At 33.8% G+C, this 21160-nt stretch overlaps 1 protein-coding gene across 3 annotated transcripts in view; it reads left to right on the forward strand.

Annotated features, from left to right (window-relative positions):
• The first annotated feature begins 629 nt into the window (after positions 1 to 629).
• Positions 630 to 21160, forward strand: part of LOC127720634 (heat shock 70 kDa protein 12B-like) — a 61217-nt gene continuing 40686 nt past the window's right edge. For 2 of the 3 annotated variants that reach the window (XM_052227333.1, XM_052227332.1), the window contains exons 1-2: positions 630 to 960; positions 7390 to 7608. In XM_052227333.1, coding sequence (XP_052083293.1) covers positions 655 to 960; positions 7390 to 7608 — 525 coding nt within the window. In that variant the 5' untranslated portion in view covers positions 630 to 654. Of the gene's footprint in view, positions 961 to 7389; positions 7609 to 8079; positions 8234 to 9495; positions 10985 to 21160 lie in introns of those variants that run through there. The other variant, XM_052227334.1, reaches the window with a different exon arrangement.

Genomic DNA, 21160 nt, shown 5'->3' on the forward strand with positions numbered 1-21160 from the left:
TTTTCCGGAAAACACCTTACACTATATAAAAAAATATAAAAGTGTGTTGTAATATTTTTCACTTATACAATTTTTTTTTTAGATCAATGATCAATGAATAGGTAGGTCGTTAAATAGTTAAAGATAACACGACGCAGGCGTATTTGTATTTTCCTTTCTCAAAACTTTGGTAAGTTGCTCCAAAGTTTATACTTTTGGTTCCTCAACTTTTCAACGATAATTTGGTAAATAACATGTCAATTCACAAAATTCATAAAGCAGTTCAATTAATAAAAGTGTCGTTGAACAGGTTTACTTTTCTTGAGAATATATACGCATATACACACGGTTTTACTTTCGTTTTGAGTAAGATTAAAATTTGTGTTTTCATTTACATTAGAAAGTGTATTCATTCAATCTGAATAATATTTAATATATAAAGTCGAAATGTTCTAAAGTTGTTTTTTCTTGTTGCACTATGTTTGCATGTGCGGTATTTGTCAGTTAAGTTGGAGCATTCTTCTTTTGTATATTACCTCTTCGTGGTTTGTATTTGTTATTGTTGTTAGTAATATTATCTTATTGACCAATAAACCCTCTGTTTTTATTTTACGTCATAAATATGTTCCTTTTTATGTCAGACTCTATTTCAGTTAACATTTGAAGCAGGATAGAATGGCTTCCGATCATTCTTTGGTGGCAGTAATAGATTTCGGTACCACTTACTCTGGCTATGCCTTTTCAACAAGAAGTGATTATAAGACTGATCCGCTGAAAATCCATGCCAATCAAGCATGGAATGCCGGTGGGAGACAACTGCTATCACTAAAGACGCCAACAGTTCTTCTACTCGACAAGAACAAGGAGTTTGTTTCTTTTGGTTACGAAGCAGAAAACCAGTATTCCGACTTAATGATAGAACAAGAACATGAAGAATACTACTACTTTCATCGATTTAAAATGAAACTTCACAAAAATATAGTAAGATTAATTTAATTTCTGTTTTACTTATGTCAAAAGTCATTACATTCTATGGGTAGTCGTTACAATATTCCCTTTTCTGCCACAAATTAGCAATTACAGCAAAATAGGTGTTTAGGGAAATTCCATCAGTTTGGAATCCCTCTAAAAATGTCAAATGTTTAAAAGAGGGACGAAAGATACCAGAGGGACAGTCATCCTCATAGATCGAAAACAAACTGACAACACCATGGCCAAAAATAAAAAGACAAACAGACAAATAATAGTACAGATGACACAACATAGAAAACTAAAGACTAAGCAACACGAACCCCACCAAAAACTGGGGGGTGATCTCAGGTGCTCCGAAGGGTAAGCAGATCCTGCTCCACATGTTAATATTTTCGTATTTACTTTTTCTGTTAATGTTAGTATCAAAGACAACACTTAAAATCACTATTTAGTAATAGATTAACTAACAAGATTTTTCATATATCCATTAAATGCAGATACTGTACTTATTAATTCAAGTTTTGGAAGTAAGTCAAAATCTGAAGTTCATTTGGTATTTGTCCTGAGACCTAAATTACGGGCAAACATATATTTCGGCTTATCCAGAAACTAGCGAAGGGATACCTATCCAGCAGCGGCGGAGACAGCGTCAACAATATGTATAAAGCTTAATATTTCAGAAGGTAGAAGATTGGATGCGGCATATCATATTGCATACATATGTCTGAAGTTTTCATCTGTCATATGTCCATTATCCTTGACGTCATTTTCTTAGTTTACGATTGCTTAAACAACTGTGTACATGTCTGTTTAACAGGATTCATCTAATCTTGACCTCATTTACATGTTTTATTGGTCATGATTAGGATTTCGTGATTTTGACTGTTTCTAATATGCTATGAACAATAGGTCAGCTATATTAGGTAAATGGAATGATTGCTAGGAGTACATATTTGTCAGCCAAGATTCATCTGACCTTCACGTATACCTCGATTACATGGTACGTTTGAACAACGTTAATTTTTCATGATTTTATCCGTTTATTTGGTGTATCGAATGATAGTAAGGTAAACATGTCCAGGATTTATCTTCCTATGGAGGGGCCTCGGTAGCCGAGTGGTCTAAGTAGTCGAACTACTGTATTACTCGCCTGTCAACACTAAGGTTGTGAGTTGCAAATCCGCACATTGGAGGTTCCTTCGACTCCAATCACAATTGACTACGATAATATTTTAGTTAGTTTTCCTACCGAAGGTCGGTGGTTCTCTCCGGACACTCTGGCTTCCTCTGCCAATAAAGACTGACCGCCACGAAATAGCACAATGGTGCTGAAAGTGTCGTTAAACATCAATCAGTCAATCAATCAATCTTACCATAGATTGGTGTTTGTGTGATTAGGTTCATTATCTAGTACTTTGATTTACCTAATACCTCAACAGGCTAAGGATATGTGGTGTATGAAATAATTGTAAGATGAACATATCCGTCTGGCATGCTTCATCTGACCTTGACCTAACCTGCATGTATCATTGATAATGTGTCATTGTTTTTTAAACGACCGCAATTTTTACATCGCGACGACTGTGAGGGCATTCCGATGTATTGTTGCCACAGAGATTTCTACTTACGTAACTATCGTTTTTGACTGGTAACCGATCTATAAATACGCGGACATTATAGAGTGCAAAATAACATTCCTTATCGTTAGAAATATATAAGTAAAAAATCATTAATATCTATGCACACGTACAGAAAAATTGTGTTAACGCATGCGGAAGAATGTCACAAGAACGTTTTACGGGAAAATATGAATGCCTACTCAAATCCAATCATAAGAAAAATCGAATTATTACAGATGAGTGTCCACCATGCACTTGCACTGCACTATATTAGAATAGTAGAATAGAATGATATACAAATGGATGAAAATTATATATACATATAACTGTTATATACGAATATTAATATAATACATAACAACAAGCCAGAGTATACTGATTTGTATCACCAAGGATTTGTAAAGTAAGATCTTATTATACAAATCCTTGGTATCACTACAATATAATAGTTATTACGGTGAGGTTGAATTCCCTGTCATTTATTCATCATCCACGCACGAAATTGTCTCAGAAAAAAATATAGCTCTGTACATTAACCCCACTTTCAGGTATAGAGATGTGATTTTTTTTCTGAGACAAGTGCTTGTGACCATCCACAAGAACTTGCGGTCATCCGATGTTCAGTACTTCAGTACTTTGATTTTTTTTTTGCGTCCGTATTATGTTATGGCGATGTCTGCGTCGGCGTCCAATGACATTTTGGTTCGCAGACAATAACTTGAGTAAAACTGTATGTTTCTCTATGAAATTTTAGCACAAGGTTCCATACTACTAAAGGATGGTTGGGAATGTTTTTTGGGGGATTTGTCTTAGAGGTTTTGTAATTAGGGGCCAAAAAAGTCAGGGTTACTGGTTCATAGAAAATAAATTGGTTCGCAGACAATAACTTTAGTATAAGTGTATGGATCTGTATGGTATTTTAGTACAAGGCTCTATACCTCAAATAGAAGGTTTGGATTACTTGTGGGGGTTATTGCTGTAGCTGTTTTGTAATTAGAGGCCGGAAAGGGGCCAAAAACTATTATTTGTCTGGTTTTAAGACAATAACTTTAGTATAAGTGTATATATCTCTATTAAATTTTAGCAAAAGGATCCACACCACTATAGGAAGGTTGGGATTAATTTTGGGGGTTATTGTTATAGCTGTTTAGGAATTAGGGTCCAAAAAGGGCCTAACAAAAACAATCAATTGTCTGGTTCATAGACAATAACTTGAGTATAAGTGTATGGATATCTATCAAATTTTAACACAAGGTTCCATACCACAATAGGAAGGTTGGGATTTATTTTAGGGGTTATTGTCGTAGCTGTTTAGTAATTAGGGGCCAAAAAGGAGCCCAAAACAAGCATTTTTTTTATGTTTCAGGACAATAATTTGTGTTTAAGAGTTTAGTTTTCTATAAAATTTTACCACAAGGTTCCATACTTCAAAAAGAAAGTTGGGATTGATTTGTGGGTGGTCATGGCCTAAACCGTTTAATAATAGCACAAGGTTCCATACCACAATAGAAAGGTTGGGGTTAATTTTGGGGGATATTATAGTAGCTGTTTAGGAATTAGGGGCAAAGAAGGGGCCAACAAACACAATTATTTTTCTGGTTCACAGACAATAACTTGAGTATAAGTGCATGGATCTCTATTAAATTTTAGCACAAGGTTCCATATAACAATAGGAAGGTTGGGATTATTTTGGGGGTTATTGACGTAGCTGTTTAGTAATAAGGGGCCAAAAAGGGGTCAAAACAAGCATTTTTCATGTTTCATGACAATAACTTTTGTAAAAGAGTATAGATCTCTATGAAATTTTACCACAAGATTCCATACTTCTAAAGGAAGCTGGGTTTGATTTTGGGGGTCATGGTTCAAACCGTTTAATACTTAGGGGCCGAAAAGTGGCCAAAAACTAGGATTTTCTGGTTTCTGGACAATAACTTGAGTAAAAAGAGAAATAAGGAGATGTGGTATGAGTGCCAATGAGACAACTCTACATCCAAGTCACAATGTGTAAAAAGTAAACAATTATAGGTCAAAGTACAGCCTTCAACACGGCTCACACCGAACAGCAAGCTATAAAGGGCCCAAAAATGACTAGTATAAAACAATTCAAACAGGAAAACCAACGGTCTAATCTATATAAAAACGAAAAACGAGAAACACTCAATAACCACATTAACAAACGACAACCACTGAAACAGGTTCCTGACTTAGGACTAGTGCAAACAAATGCACGTTTTAACGTTTAAACAGGCGCCAACCTTCACCCTAACCTTAAATAGTAGTGTAACACTACAACACAGAAAGACATAAGTCTATTTATTGCTATTTAATTGTGCCACAAGGTGTTGTACCATAAAATAAAGTTTGGGATTGATTTTAGGGGTTATGACCGTAACAGTTTAGTTAAAAGGGGCCAAAAATAATTCTTTTGTAATACTTTGAATAAATTGCTTATTTCCTTAGCAATTTCAATGGGGTTTAATTCAAAGTCTTCAATTCTTGGGGTTCTTTGATATGCTATATCTAAGCGTGTAGTTAGATTTTTGATTTTGGGCACAGTATTCAAGTTGGTCCAAATTGTGGTCAAAAATTGAACTTGATTTCATAAAAATATGAATTATTGGTGTTATTTGATATGCCAAATCCAACAGTGTTTTAGATTTGTATACGACTGCAATTTTTTTTGAGTTCGTATTACGCTATGGCGATGTCTGCGTCGGCGTCCGAAGACAAAACGGTTCGTAGACAATAACTAGAGTATAAGTGTATGGATTTCTATGAAATTTTAGCACAAGGTTCCATACCATAATAGGAAGGTTGGGATTGTTTTTTTATGAGGGGGGTGGGGGGGTTGGGGGGGGGGGGGGGAGGGTGGTTATATCTTAGCCGTTTTGTAATTCGGGTCCAAAAAGGGTTACAAAACAAGCATTTTACTGGTTCATAGAAAATAAATTGGTTTGCAGACAATACTTTGAGTATAAGTATATGGATCTGTATGAAATTTTAGAACAAGGTTCTATCCGACAATAGGAGGGTTGGGATTGATTTTTTTGTTGTTGTTGTTGTAGCTGTTTAGTTATAAGGGGCCAAAAAAGGGCCAACAAAAACAATTATTTTTCTGGTTCACAGACAATTACTTGAGTATAAGAGTATGGATCTCCATGAAATTTTACCACAGTGTTCCATATTTCAAAAGGAAGGTTGGGATCAATTTTGGGGGTCATGTCCCAAACCGTTTAGGAATTAGGGGCCAAAAAGGGGCAAAAAAACTAGGATTTTCTAGGTTCCGGACAATAACTTGAGTTAAAGTCTATAGATTGCTAATGTGCCGGAAGGTGTTACACCATAAAAGGAAGGTTGGGATAGATTTTGGGGGTTATAACCCTAACGGTTTAGGAAAAAGGGGCCAACACAATACTTTTGTAATACTTTGTATAAATTGCTTATTTCTTGACCAATTTCAATGGGGTTTAATTCAAAGTCTTCAATTCTTGGGGTTCTATAATATGCTGAATCTAACCGTATATTTAGATTTTAATTTTGGGCATTGTTTTTGAATTGATCCATATTAAGATCCAAAGGGTCCAAAATTAAACTTTCTTTGATTTCATCAAAAGTTGAATTATTGGTGTTCTTTGATATGCTGAATCTAACCGTATATTTAGATTTCTAATTTTGGGACCTGTCTTCAAATTGGTTCACATTAAGGTCCAAAGGGTCCAAAATTAATCTTCGTTTGATTTCATTAAAAATGGAATTATTTGTGTTCTTTGATATGCCCAATCCAGCAGTGTTTTAGATTTTTGAAATTCGGGCCGGTTTTCAAAGTTGGTCCAAATTGGGGTCCAAAGTTAAACTTTGTTTGATTTTATCAAAAATTGAATTATTGGTGTTCTTTGATGTGCCCAATCTAACAGTGTTTTAGATTTTTTTATTTTGGGTCCGTTTTTTAAACTGGTCCACATTAAGGTCCAAAGTATCCAAAATCAAACTTGAATTCTTGTTGTTCTTTGATATGCTGTATCTAAACATATAATTCATTTTTTGATTTTGGGCACAGCTTTCAAGATTGTTCAAATTGGGGTCCAAAATTAAACTTTGTTTAATTTTAACAATAAATGAACATATGGGGTTCTTTGAAATACTGAATTTAAGGATGTATTTAGATTTTGGATTTTGGGTCCTGTTATCAAATTGGTCCACATGCAGGTCCAAAGGGTCCAAATTAAAGTTTGTTGGATTTCTTCAAATATTTAATTCTTGGGGTTCTTTGATATGCTGATTCCAACCATGTATTTAGATTTTGGATATTGGACCATAATAGGTAAAATCCAATTTCAAATTTTTCCGTTCTTTGACCACATTCGTTCTGTGACAGAAACCTCTGATGTGTCAAACGTTTAATCACAATCCAAATGCAGAGCTGTATCAAGCTTGAATGTAGTGTCCATACTTGCCCAAAAAAACAAAAAACAAATTGACATTATTAATCTAATTTTGTTGTAATGCAATGATGATTTCTAGACTCTGCGCATATAGTCTTGACAAGTGTAAGTACTTACTTGTGCATAAAAAAGTGAGAAAAGTCTTCATTAGTCCAAGACTTGTCGACTAATTTTATTGAGAACATTGATACTATGAGTGATTGCACATCGAATCAGCCAATCTAGAATCATAAGTTTACTATATGAAATAAGAACACTTTAATTCTTTACTGATATCTAACAGTTTTTTTAATACACAATAGAAATAGCATATTCTCAAAACCTTACGTAGAAATGGCCTTTTTATTATGAAAATATGTAATCGTATATATTTGTAGCATTTGTCAGCAGCCACGGTGATTGAGGATATAACTGGAAAGTCGGCATTAGCAATGGATGTGTTTGCTATATCCATACAAGCCCTGAAGGACCATTTGATTGAAGAATTAGATAAAAAGGGAACTACAATGACGGTTAAAGATATAAGATGGGTGCTTACTGTACCAGCCATATGGACTGATGCAGCAAAACAATTTATGAGAAAAAGTGCTGAAAAGGTATCGATATATGTGTGTGTGTGTGTGTGTGTGTATGAGAGAGAGAGAGAGAGAGAAAGAGAGAGAGTGTTTTCTTTCAATTATTCTTTTCATTTTGTGCGACATTATATCATGTATAGAATAGAGAATGGTGACGGGGAATGTGCCAAAGAGACAAAAACTCGACCAAAGAACAGAAAACAGCACAAGGCCACCAATGGGTCTTCAACGCAGCGAAAAAATCTCGCAACCTGAGGCGAGTATCAGCTGGCCCCTAAACAATAATATATACTAGTTCAGCGGAATGGGTGCCACTCTAAACTCCGAAACATAAAAGTGAACCAAAATTAAAAAAAAACAAACACATAAGACCTAAGAAAGCTTGAGGTTCCTGACATGGGACAGGCGCAAAAATGCAGTGGGGTTAAACATGTTATACATCTAAGCTTTTTCTATAGTATTTTAATTGCTGAAATTATATTATCCTTTAAGGCTGGAATACCGGACGAAAATTTACTGCTAGCATTGGAACCTGAAGCTGCTTCTATATATTGTCAATATCTTCCAACTGACAAACTAAATGGTGCAGACGAAGGATTCTCAATGGCTGAAGTTGGGCCACAGTATATGATAATTGACGTAGGAGGTAAAAACTGACACGTAGATCACAATCACTATGCAAATAACACTGCGTACTAAACATTTCTAAATGTTCTACAAGAAGAAAAGAAAGAAAAAATGATTAAGCCCACAAGCAAAACAATACAGGCTAAAATATACAACATATCATAAAGAGTCACATAGATTATACCTTTTTAAATTATAGTGGTAAGCATGCAAACTGCAGTCGAGATGACTATGAATAAATTGGATGAGGAGTATACGTCACACATTCAATAAATTGGAACCTATAGATACAAATAACTAAAAAGAGACACCTAGTGGTAAATATACGGTTTACAATTTTCATGTGCCTATACAGTAAGCCAAACTTTAGAGTTCCTCCAGTTATGAAAAGTTGTGAATAAATTCAACGAAGACTATCACAGACCTGCAATCTAATTTTGTTCTTTCTAAATGACAAACATAAAGACAACCACTGAAGAAGACCGTCTGAAGAAGTTCCTATCGTGGAGCAGACACTGGGGCAGTCTATTGAATATTGTAATACAATGTCTTTGAACCAAAAACTTTACATTTCAACCAATTTTAAAGAGAAAATATATATAAGTCATTTGATTCCTTTTTGAAGGGTGTAGAATGACACATAGTTGCTTACATCTATGCCATTTGGTATCTGTTGTGTAGTTGTCTCATTGGTAATCATACTACATCTTTGTTTTTGTATTCCTGATTAGACGATCAAACTTGAAAGTTTGATACGACTTACTGTATAGGATTGATTGGTTGATGTTTGTTAAATTTCCAGTGTCAAATAGTTCATGCATATTCAGGACGAGAACCAGTTGAGATCAAATCCAATGGGTAGGTTCTGCAAAGTGTGTGTGGAGGGGGGGAGACAATGTAGAATGACTACTGGATAAATAGGATAATTGGATGACTACAGTAATTATTTACCTGCAACAGGTCACTTACTTAACCTAAGAGTTGTTAGACGGGTCCTCTAATATGCAGAAAATGTGACACTCTCCCTACAGAAACACAGTTTCTAACATTCAATTTTGACCGCACTTTCCATGGTACATATATACATTCACACAGCAGGAGGCCATTCTTGAACATAGGTGTTACTGACGAATGGGAAGTATCCATATTTATATACCCGAGTCAACAATTGGGGTGTACTTTCTATAGAGGAAAGTGATATCTCATTATATTAGGCAAACTATAACGAAGGAAGTACACATTATAAAATGAATCTTAAATTTCAAAAATCTAATCTTACAGGGGGTACCGTAGATGTAACTGCTCACGAAAAACAACAAGATGGAAAACTAAAAGAATTATGCAAAGCAATCGGTGATGCATGCGGGGGAACTTCCATTGATAATGAGTTTTTTCAGTTGATGGTGAAAATTTTTGGAGCACCTTTAATGAATAGTTTGTCAGAGAACGATCCATCAGCATATCTTTTCAGAGAATTCGAAACTGTAAAAAGAACCATAAACCCCAAAAAATCAGGAAAAATTTCTTTGTCGCTTTATATACTTTGTGCAAGAAGAATTTTGGGGAAGATTTACCTAGCACTGTGTCGTCTTGTTCCCTGAGCGATGAAATTTCTCTACGTGGCGATAAAATGAGGGTTGAATCATTTACTCTGAAAGCCTTATATTCAAAATCAACGGTAGATATTGTTAGTCATGTATCCAAAGTAATCCAGCAATGTGAAAGTGTATCTATACTGGTACTGGTAGGAGGGTATACAGAATCAGAAATGATTCAGCATGCCATACGAAAGGAATTTCCAGATAAGCGAATCCTTATCCCTGAAGATGCAGGATTGTCCGTATTGAAAGGGGCCGTTCTCTTTGGCCAAAATCCAGATGTCATATCATCACGCGTGATGCGATATACCTATGGCTTACAGGTTAAAGAAAAGTTTAACCACGATTTTCACGATAAAGAAAAATTTCAAATAGTAAATGGTCAAGAAATGTGTAAACATATTTTTTGGATTGTCAAAAAGTTAAACGAGGCCACTCCACCGGGAACGAAAGTAGTAAAACCAATCGTCACTCTAGAACGATTTCAAAAAACACTAAAAATACCTGTTTATGCGTCTGATAAAAAGGAACCAATGTATACTGATGAACCAGGGTGCATGAAGATTGGAACCGTCATAATTAAAATATCTCATCCATCCGAGGCTATCCGTAATTTTGATTTTGAAATAGCTTTTGGTGACACTGAATTAACAGTTACTGCAACCGAAAGGGGGACATTCTTCACAAAAACTGCAAAATTTGACTTACTGTGAATTGATTCAGTTAGTATAAACTGATTTTACTATGTTTAGATGAACTTTGTGAGACAATGAACAGTCAGATCAGATCTTTTATACTTTAAAGGCATATTTCTGTCATGTTTATAAGGGAATGCGACTGAGATAATCTTTCAATGCTTTTAACAATTTCCTTAATTTCTATCAAAGAACTTACCATTAATTTTTTGAAATAAAGCATATGAAAATAAAGGAATAAACCATTTTTTTAAATGAAAAAAATCTTCGGATTTTTAAGATAAGTTATGTGCTTCTGAGGGTCCTTTCAATTTGGTTGACAGTTTTGACTTTTCGACTCTCTACACTACATTTCTACACAACCTTCTCAAACAAAATTTTCCGATTTAACTAAATGGTCTTTTGAAAAATTTGATCGCAACTTATATAAAGCCTTCTTCTGTAATAAAAAGGGTAAATATGCTAGATCTACTTACGCATGTACGTTTGTTGATCGACAGGTTGTATGTATTCGTATGGGCACCAATTGCGCCCCGTTAATAGCAGACTTGTTTCTGTATTGTTATGAATCACAGTTTCTGGCCAAATTAATTAAAGACCCGTCTAAATTCCATTTGATGGATAAATTCATCAATACTTACCAATATCTCGATGACATTTTGTTCGTTTAATAATAAAAAATTCTCTAAATATGCTGCCAAACTATACTCAAAGGAACTTACTTTAAATAAATCAAATATAAACAGCAATAACTGTCCTTCCCTAAATTTAGATATTTCAGTTTGACTTTTCGTTCCCTATTGTTAATTTTCCTTTTTTGTTGACGGTGCTGTTCTTTTTACCCTATCTTACGGTGTTTATATAAGCTAACTGTTCGCTATGCCCGTGTGTTTAGTGACGTTCTGGATTAATTCAAAGATTTCGTTACCACAAATTATTCAAAACCTTTACTAAATTCTTTTATAGATACAAATATTTGGATTGGAACTTTGGTTACTTATTACAAACGGGAAAGCGCATGGTAATTTGTACGGTGATGTTGTTCATCGGGCTCATACATTTGGATACTTATATTAAAAGGTTACCAATTTAACACTGAAATTAGATCTTTGAATGTTGTTTAAATCGGTATATATATTGAATTTGTTATCAATAAATTTAAACCCAACTATATATATTATTGCTACACTTCTGTGATGATTCACGGTCCTACATTCTGTCGATACCTATATTTTGGCATTGCACAAGTTTATGTTTTTTATTTGACTGTTAATGACGTATTAACACTACATCCATTGGATGGTGGATGTATACTGATTGATATTTTAGTCTTTAGTTAAATACATAATTTGTTTTATTAGTTGTTATTGACTTTAAACTAGCTTTCAGTAATTACTAATACTCTTTCTTCTTTTTCCAATATTGACTTTAAACTAGCTTTCAGTAATTACTAATACTCTTTCTTCTTTTTCCAATATTTGACTCACTTAAAAAAAAACGGTTGTGTATCTCCTTAGATCGGCGATCCTCTAAATGACGCCTTGCTCCTTTATGCACTACTAAATTGATTTCTTGCAATTCAGTGGTTGTCGTTAGTTGCTGTTTATTATGTTTATTATATTTGTTTTTCGTTTATTTCTTGTACGTAAGTCGTAGAATTGTTTAACATTTATTCATGTCGGGGCCATTTATTTTATTTTACTATACGGTTTGGTATTGCTCATTGATGCAACCTTACGATGCTCTATAGGTGGTTCTATCTACGTTATTTGGTCTCTTGGTGATATATGTCTCATTGGCAATCATACAACATCTTATTTTATATTAAACAAATACAGACAAAGAGATGTTCAGTAAAACTTCCCAATGTTTATCAAACACATTGCCCTATTAGACACACCTGAATTCTCAGGCAATTTTTAATACTTTCCCGCGTAGACTGCATCATGGCCAAAGAAGAACAACGAAAAATGTAAACAAAATTTCACAAAACACTACATAGAAATTTAAAGATTGAGCAGCAAGAACCCCACGAAAGGCTGTGGATTAACTCGGTTGCTCCGAAAGGATATGCAGTTGTTATTTTACTTTTTGTTAATCCACTATTGACATTTGCCGTGATGTTCAGGTTCAAATACGTAACATTAACAAATTGGCGAATGTCTCTTGTCTTATCTATCGTCTCGTGACTAAGAATTAGTAAGTAAAATAGTCCAAGTCCCTTCAGAAAATGCAATTTCGACCTTTTATTAACACAGGAAAAAACAGTTCTTTTGTCTCTCCTTTGTGTAATGATTGTAGTACATTGACAAATGTTTTACATTTAAGTGAAGCTGGTCAAGTTTTTAATTGTTAAGGTAATAACTATTTCGTATGCCATCTTTAAATTTAGTAAGAAACGAGAAAACACATATATCCACCGTATGTGAATTAGATTATCATGTCTCATCTCAAAATTCACTTTGGTATTTTTGATTTCGCCAGACCGAGGGATGCAAATTCGGCCGCCTTTGAACTATTTGTATAAACTATTTCAGAAGATAATAAGCCTGAATGCTTCATACCCTGCATAAATATCCCTGTTGTTACGAAGTTTCCGCCTGTCATGTCCATTGTCATTGACCTCATTTTCAAGGTTCAGCGACTGCCTAAAAATTGCATCGTTCTTTTTGTGAATTTCACACATATTTTGAATGATAAGATAACTATAGTTGATATATGGAGTCCTTGAAAGTTCTACAAGTCAGACAGGTTCATTTTTCCATGACCTCACTTTATGGGTCAGTGATCAAGATTGACTTTTCGTGGTCGAGTTCAAATCTCTGATACGGTAGGTAATATCCGAACTTTGATGTATGTTGCACATGTCCTTCTGGCAGGGTTCATTTGACCTTGACCTCATTGTCATGGTTCATTGGTCATTGTGACGTTGGTGTTGTTTAAGGCTATCACAGTACATTAGTTTTCATAAATTAATGAGCACATGAAATGATTCATCTGCTCCCTCAACTGTCTGGTTGGAAAAGTTTAGTTGACCATATTTCTATACTCTAGCCACTGACGGATGGGAAAAGTCTAGTAGACCATATTTCTATACTCAAGCCACTGACAGATTGGAAAAACTTATTTGACCATATTTCTATACTCCGATGGGAAAAGCCTAGTTGACCATATTTCTATACTCCGATTGCAAAAAGTCTAGGTGACCATATTTCTATACTCCGATGGGAAAAGTCTAGTTGACCATGTGTCTATACTCTAGCCACTGACGGATGGGAAAAGCCTAGATGACCATATTTCTATACTCCGATTGGAAGAGTCTAGTTGACCATATTTCTATACTCCAGCCACTGACGGATGGGAAAAGTCTAGTTGACCATATTTCTATACACTAGCCACTGACGGATGGGAAAAGCTTAGTTGACCATATTTCTATACTCCGATTGGAAAAGTCTAGTTGATCATATTTCTATATTCCGATTGGAAAAGTCTAGTTGACCATATTTCTATACTGCAGCCACTGACGGATGGGAAAGTCTAGTTGACCTTCTTTTTAAACTGCAGCCACTGACAGATAGGAAAAGCTTAGTTGGCCATATTTCTATACTCCGATGGGAAAAGCCTAGTTGACCATATTTCTATACTCCAGTCAACACTTTATGTAGAGAAAAGTGACATTCGTGATATTAGGTAATATGTAAGAAAGGAAGTGTTATTAACCATTATACAATGTTTATAAAATTGCTAATCTATAAACAGGGGGTTCCGTAGATATAACTACTCACGAAAAGCAAGAAGGTGATAAATTGAAAGAATTATGCAAAATAACGAGGGATACATGTGGTGGAACGTCCATCGATAATGAGCTTTTTCAGTTGATGTTTAAAAATTTAGGCGCACTTTTATTTAATAGTCCCTCGGAGAATGATCCATCAGCATATCTTGATCTTTTCAGATAATTCGAAACTGTAAAAATGACAACAAACCCAACGAAATCAGGGAAGATGAATTTTACCATTCCCTTTGTTGCCTTAGATACATTGTGTAAGATGAATTTTTGGGAAGATCTTCCTAGCACTGTTTTTTATTCCCTTATCATGGTAATGCGTGATGCGGTATACATATGGCTTAGGGACTAAAGCAATTTTTGATCGCAATATTTACGATAAAGAAAAATTAGTAATAGTAGAAAGATTTAATGACAATTTTTGGATTGTAACAAAATTGAACGAGACCACCTCATTGGGAACAAAAGTAAAAGATATGATTCACACCACAGAGAAACTTTAAAGAACAGTAGATCAACCTATTTTGTGTCTAACAAAGAAGACCCAAAAAATTCTGATGAACCAGGGTGCACGCATATTGGAACTTTCACAGTTGAAATAACTAATCCCTCCGAGGATGTGAGTTGTTTTGATGTTGAATTTCATTTTGGTAACACTGAATTAACAGTTACCACAAACAAATAAAGTTTGACTCAGTGTGAATGAGTATATGAGTATGAAAGTGTACACTTTAACAAAAGACACAGCATATTTATATGTATCATCTTTACTGGTGTCAAAAATATCAATGTTGAGATAATTCGTCTGTTTGCAGTCTTGTTGTAATCGTAACAATATCAAAACCAAAATCGTAACATTCTAATCTCCCGATTGTTTTTAAGGGCGCACATATTTTCCTGCCCGTCAGTCAATCTTTCACATTTCGTGTGATAACTTATGTTTCCTTTGGAGTAGGACCTTTTTACTTTGCATATTAACTACTTTGAAGTGCAGATAATACTTGGTTTTTATTGTTGTAGTAATAACTGTTTTCGAATTATACTTCTTAATCTATCCAAAAAGTGGTTACTTAATTAGTAAATTTCTCTGTACAACATTACTACCTACTTTGAAATACATGTATACATAAAACAGGTCAAATATGGCTATTTGTGTTGCCACAATGGTCCTTTTTTATACATTAAGTTTTACCCTTGTCCGTCTGTACGTACGTACGTACGTACGTCCCAAAATTGGTTTCCGTTCTCTAACTTGAGTTTGCCTCAACCAAATGTTATGAAACTTATACACAATGCTTATTACCACAAAACACAGATCAATAGATATAGGAAGATGTGGTATGAGTGCCAATGAAACAACTCTCCATCCAAGTAACAATTTATAAAAGTAAACCATTATAGGTCAAGGTCCGGCCTTCAACACGGAGCCTTGGCTCACACCGAACAGCAAGCTATAAAGGGCCCCAAAAATTACTAGTGTAAAACCATTCAAACGGGAAAACCAACGGTCTAATCTATATAAAAACGAGAAACGAGAAACACGTATGAACTACATAAACAGACGACAACTACTGTACATCAGATTCCTGACTTAGGACAGGTGCAAACATTTGCAGCGGGATTAAACGTTTTAATGGTACCAAACCTTCTCCCTTTTCTGAAACAATAGTATAACATCACAACATAGAAAGACACACTATAAAATATCAATTGGAAGGCTTAACTCAATCAAAAAACGTAAATTAACACACGAATAAATTTGATCTGTGATACCTGAATGCAAATACATAGTTAATAGAAATTATAAGGGATAAATGATTAAGGTCAAAAGTAAATAAACAGGTTTAAACAAAGTTAAAGTATGATACAACTGTGAAATGTTTGAATTTTGGTGGCGCCACATTAACCGTTCTAGAGTTATGCCCCTTTATAAATGGAAAAAATTCATAATTTTTATTTTCTTCTAAATATCAAGTAATTTCTAAAATTGGAATTATCTTCCTTTGTCCATGATTATAGTTGCATCAACGTTTAATTTTGACTTCCACTGATAAATCACAGATCAAGTTGAATTTGGGTAGTGTCACTTTAACCATTATTGAGTTATGCCCCTTTATAAATCGAAAGATTGCAAAATTTTTAGTTTCCATTCTGTAACTTAAGTTTGCCCCAACCAAACATTATGAAACCTATACACGATATTCATTACCACAAAACTAAGATCAAGTACAATTTTTTTTGTTTCCGTGTTCTAACTTTAGTTTGCCTCAACCAAATGTTATGAAACTTATACACAATGCTTATTACTACATAATACAGATTAAGTACGAAATTTGGTGGCTACACTTTTAACATTCTTGAGTTATGTCCCTTTATAAACATAAAAATTGCTGAATTTTTCGTTTCCGTTCTCTAACTTTAGTTTGTCTCAACCAAATGTTATAAAACTTATACACAACCGTTCTAAAGTTATGCGTGTTTACAAATAGAAAAAATGCTGAATTTTTAGTCTCTGTTCTCTACTTAAGTTAGCCTCAACCAAATGTTATGAGACTTACACACAATGCTTATTACAACAAAACTCAGATCAAGTTCAAATTTGGGAAGCGTCACTTTTCAGTTATGTCCCTTTATAACTATATGATATGCAAGCGGGGGCATCATATGTGTCCACATGTGGACACTATCCACATTTATTTAATTCTTATTTAAAAGTACACCATTTGTTTTTGGCTGTTAGATACTCCAGTATTGTCTAAGACAGCGATATTATTTTAAACACATTTTGAGTTTGAAACCTATAGTTTCTTACACTTCAAGAAACAAAATCGAATCTGGATAACAAATTTTTAAACGTGTATAAGAGTTCCAATTGAAACTGCTTGATAGAATAATATCTAAAAAGAGGATAGAGTGTGTACACTTGATAAAGGCAATGCATACCACTACTTATTCAAATGCATACATCGAGATATCAAGGAATTACGATCAAAATATTTCACTATGAATTCATTCACCATAAAAAAAGGTGTTTTCTTTTTGAAATCAACACTTGAAGTTTATTCATCTTTACAATTTTCACCAGAAAATTTTCCTAACTATTGAATGTTTGTTCTTACAAATTGTTGCTATATTTTTTTTTAAATCATACCTGCCCTAGTATTGTTTATATTTAGATTTGTTATTTCTATGAACAATCATCGCGTATTGTTAATTTATTGTTCAAAATTAGGCTTCAGGAGGATGACATTATATTGCATTGAGCAAGTATAATAATTCAATGTTATAAGACTTCTATCTGTATGAACTTCGAATAGGACAAAAGCACTTTGTAGAAAATCATCCAAGTTAGTCTATTTAGAATTAAAGAAAATGAACCTGTATAAAACATTTGGCCGAAATGTATTCACAAATACATAAAAATAGAGATAAATAATGATAATCAGTAGTTAGAAAATGTTTGTGCAATAGTCGGGTTATAAGATTGCAACCGACAAACTTATGTAAATTGAACTTTAAACTGGTAAGATAACTATCTTACATTACGCAGTCATTTATTTGTGTTTTTTCTTTAACGACAATTGGGTAAGTTGTGCAAATTGAGAAATTTTGATTACTCTATGTCCAAATAATTTTGAAAGTTGTTCAAACGTTAATTACTATTAATGTATTCACAGTTATTAAAATAATACAAAATAGAAAAACCTGAAAAAAGCTCATAAAACCCGCTCCCTATTTACTGAGTGTGAATCAACATGGCGGGTAATGCATGCATACCAGGAGACGCTTACCCGGTCGACATATCCGGTCTCGCTCCCATTGTAGAGTTCATGTGGTTCCCTTAATTTTTGTTTGTAACCCTGATTTGTCTCTTCTTAATCGATTTACGGGATTGGATCATCGGTAAAATTGTCGCTTTAATTTATATAGATATGAACATGATCTTAGGTATTGGGGAAACCCAAATTATTATTTGAATGAAAATTATGAGCCTTATCGAACAAGATTGCATGTTACGTTTTCTTTACTATCGTTTAAATGCTGATTTCGGATGTATAAAAATGAGGTTCATTTGATGATTTGATATGTGTCATTTTTGAATATGATTATTGTTGATTTTCGTTTCACAACATCTTTTCAATACTCAATATCATGGAAGCAATTAATCCAACTGGTCCTAACTTAAACAAAATATCAATTTTTTATTTGTGATTAGATATCTAGTTTTTTTTAAATGGCGAAAGAAGATGTGTGGTATTCTTTAATGAAGCCACAAACCCGCAAAACACCAAAACCAAAAAAAAAAGTTAAAAAAAAAGAAGAAATATATGGAGATGTCAACATCTATTTTACAGCTAAAAAGACAATAAGGGGCTATATCACATATATCAAGTTCTGATTATAAATCGCCTCATGTGTCGAAAAGTAATTAATGAATTTACTACATAGATTGAAATGACATGTCGAAATTTCCTGGTCAAATTAGATTCCATAACTTCTCATGTGAGAGAAGTCCTGTCATTAAACTCCTCTGGATGCAATAAACAATAGATGGCAAAACTTTATCGATTTCATGCTTTAAATCGACATGAGAACGCGTATAAAAAAGATAGTTCCGCATTTTTAACATTACACAAAGAGTCAATGCAATTAAAAGAACACGTAATGCAAGAAATCATTTATCAAAAATATTCGACCCATGACCGAACAACAGAGAAAGTTCCCACAGGAACTACGCACAATCGAGAATAAATGTGCTGTTCGGTCATACGTTGAATATTTTTCAATATTTGAATTGTTGGGTAAGTTATTCCTTATTCATCTTAAGGACATGTTCAGATATAACGATATCTGACGACAACTACGTGTGAGGTCTATGACTATAAAACGGTCTAAATCTACTGTTTTATCATTTCCTATTTTTTTTCGGTTATTGAAATAGCATTATAAACATCAACAGTAGACTCAATAATCAGATTCGCCTGTCATGCTAAGAGACCAGTTTATTTTGAAACAAAACAGGTTCCTTAAAGTTAAAAACCCTTATAAAATGGCACATACACACACACAGGCGCGCGCGCATATTTTAAACCGCAGCGTGGCAATGTAACTGGGTTTCACTTCGTTCTTAAGGTTTCCATTCTTCATAAGAGAATATTTAGCGTTAATTTACAATTGCATAATTTCAGAGCTCGTCCTATATTTTCTATATTTTTCATGTTCAAATGTTCAAATATCGAATTTATGATATATTGCAATTAATACCGAATGTCTTTTACACCACACTATGTATTTGTGTGTTGTCTGTACTGTCTCGCTATGTATTATTTTATGTTTTTAATTATATTGTCCTCTTGTCCACCTGTTTGTGTCTGAGATTATGAATAAAATCTTGAATCTTGAATCGCTTGGCCATTAGTTGGTCCTTGCATATTTATTTCCGGTTTAGCGTGGGGCTAGAAAATATTCTTCCCGTTTGAGCGCGGGGCTCGAAAATATTTATGAAGTTCTTTTCTCTGATTTGTTTTTTCATTCGGTTTCAATTGACGTAAGTAGAAATGTATTAATTGGAAAATTTAAAATAAAGTAATTTTGTCTTTGTCGCAGTTTCGTATATTTAAGAATATTATGTTAGCGGGTCTGTTGCTTTTGTATAAATACCCTTTTTCTGCGTATACATTTCTCAACTCGATATTCAAGAGCTTGCAGCTGTTACGCAGACCTATGTTAAACGTTATCGGTGTCTGAGGAACAACAAAAAAAATAAAAAATAAAAAAAAAATAAGCCAGGGTTTGTCAAAGAACGTCCAGTCTTTTTTCTCAAAAGTTCATCGGATAGTACCAATACCTTATAGATAAATAAATATTCAGTGTCTACTTCACAAATAATACAAGATGGTCTTAAGTTATAGATTTTATGTGCTAACGTTGTGTATCATTTTATTTATCTTACAGTTTTCCCTTTATTTGTCTTTGTACTATTATGTTCCTTTTTGTCCTATGATTACTCTTGAAGTGGTTCGGTATTTGTAAATCCAGCTTTCGGTCTTTTGGCTTTGGACGTTGCTGATGTGGATGGGTCCCGAGGTTTGATTTAGATGCATGAGGTTTTTATAGTGTTGTTTTCATTTTGCATACCCTTCTTTTTATATTTAATTTAATTTGTATTTTATCGGGAAAGTGTATATGTCATATTTTACTTTACTGTACGTACTATTGTAAATATATATTTGTTCCGCCTAACAGAAGTCCCCATGGAAACTTTGCTATAAACGACGCCATACTATCTGTTCTATACCCTTTATTCCATAAGGAACAATTACTGTAATGTGGGAATAATATTACGGAATATTTCTTTCTCTTGGAACTTATATTATGAAGGAACTTATATTATGAAGGAACTTATATTATGAAGGAACTTATATTTCATGACACTATCAAATGCAAAAACTTTTATTTGTATGTTTGTTTTAATTTTATAAGTCAGTTCTGTTGTATGTCTGTGATGTATGTTAGCACAGTTGTTGGCTGTTGGATCCCAATTATTGTCATGTAAACCAATTATGTCTGTTTGGGTTGCTAAAACAATTCGGTCAATATACGGAACTATAAAAAACTGTTATACAAGTGGGAGGCCGGTTTAATTATCTATAAAACCAGGTTGAATCCACCATTTTCTTCGGAAAATGCCTGTACGACGTCAGCAATATGATGACAGTTTTTTTTTCCATTCGTTCCGTTGGTTGATATAGTCAAGCGTTTGATTTTGTTAGATTTTATGGAATTAAGTGTTTTAAAACACTTTTATACACAATGCATTGTTTAAACAGTACACCAGATAGCTTTAATTGCTGTTCTTCATCTCA

The sequence above is a fragment of the Mytilus californianus genome, unplaced genomic scaffold (genome assembly GCF_021869535.1).
Source record: "Mytilus californianus isolate M0D057914Y unplaced genomic scaffold, xbMytCali1.0.p SCAF_11, whole genome shotgun sequence".
In the NCBI taxonomy this organism is placed as follows: Eukaryota; Metazoa; Mollusca; class Bivalvia; order Mytilida; family Mytilidae; genus Mytilus; species Mytilus californianus.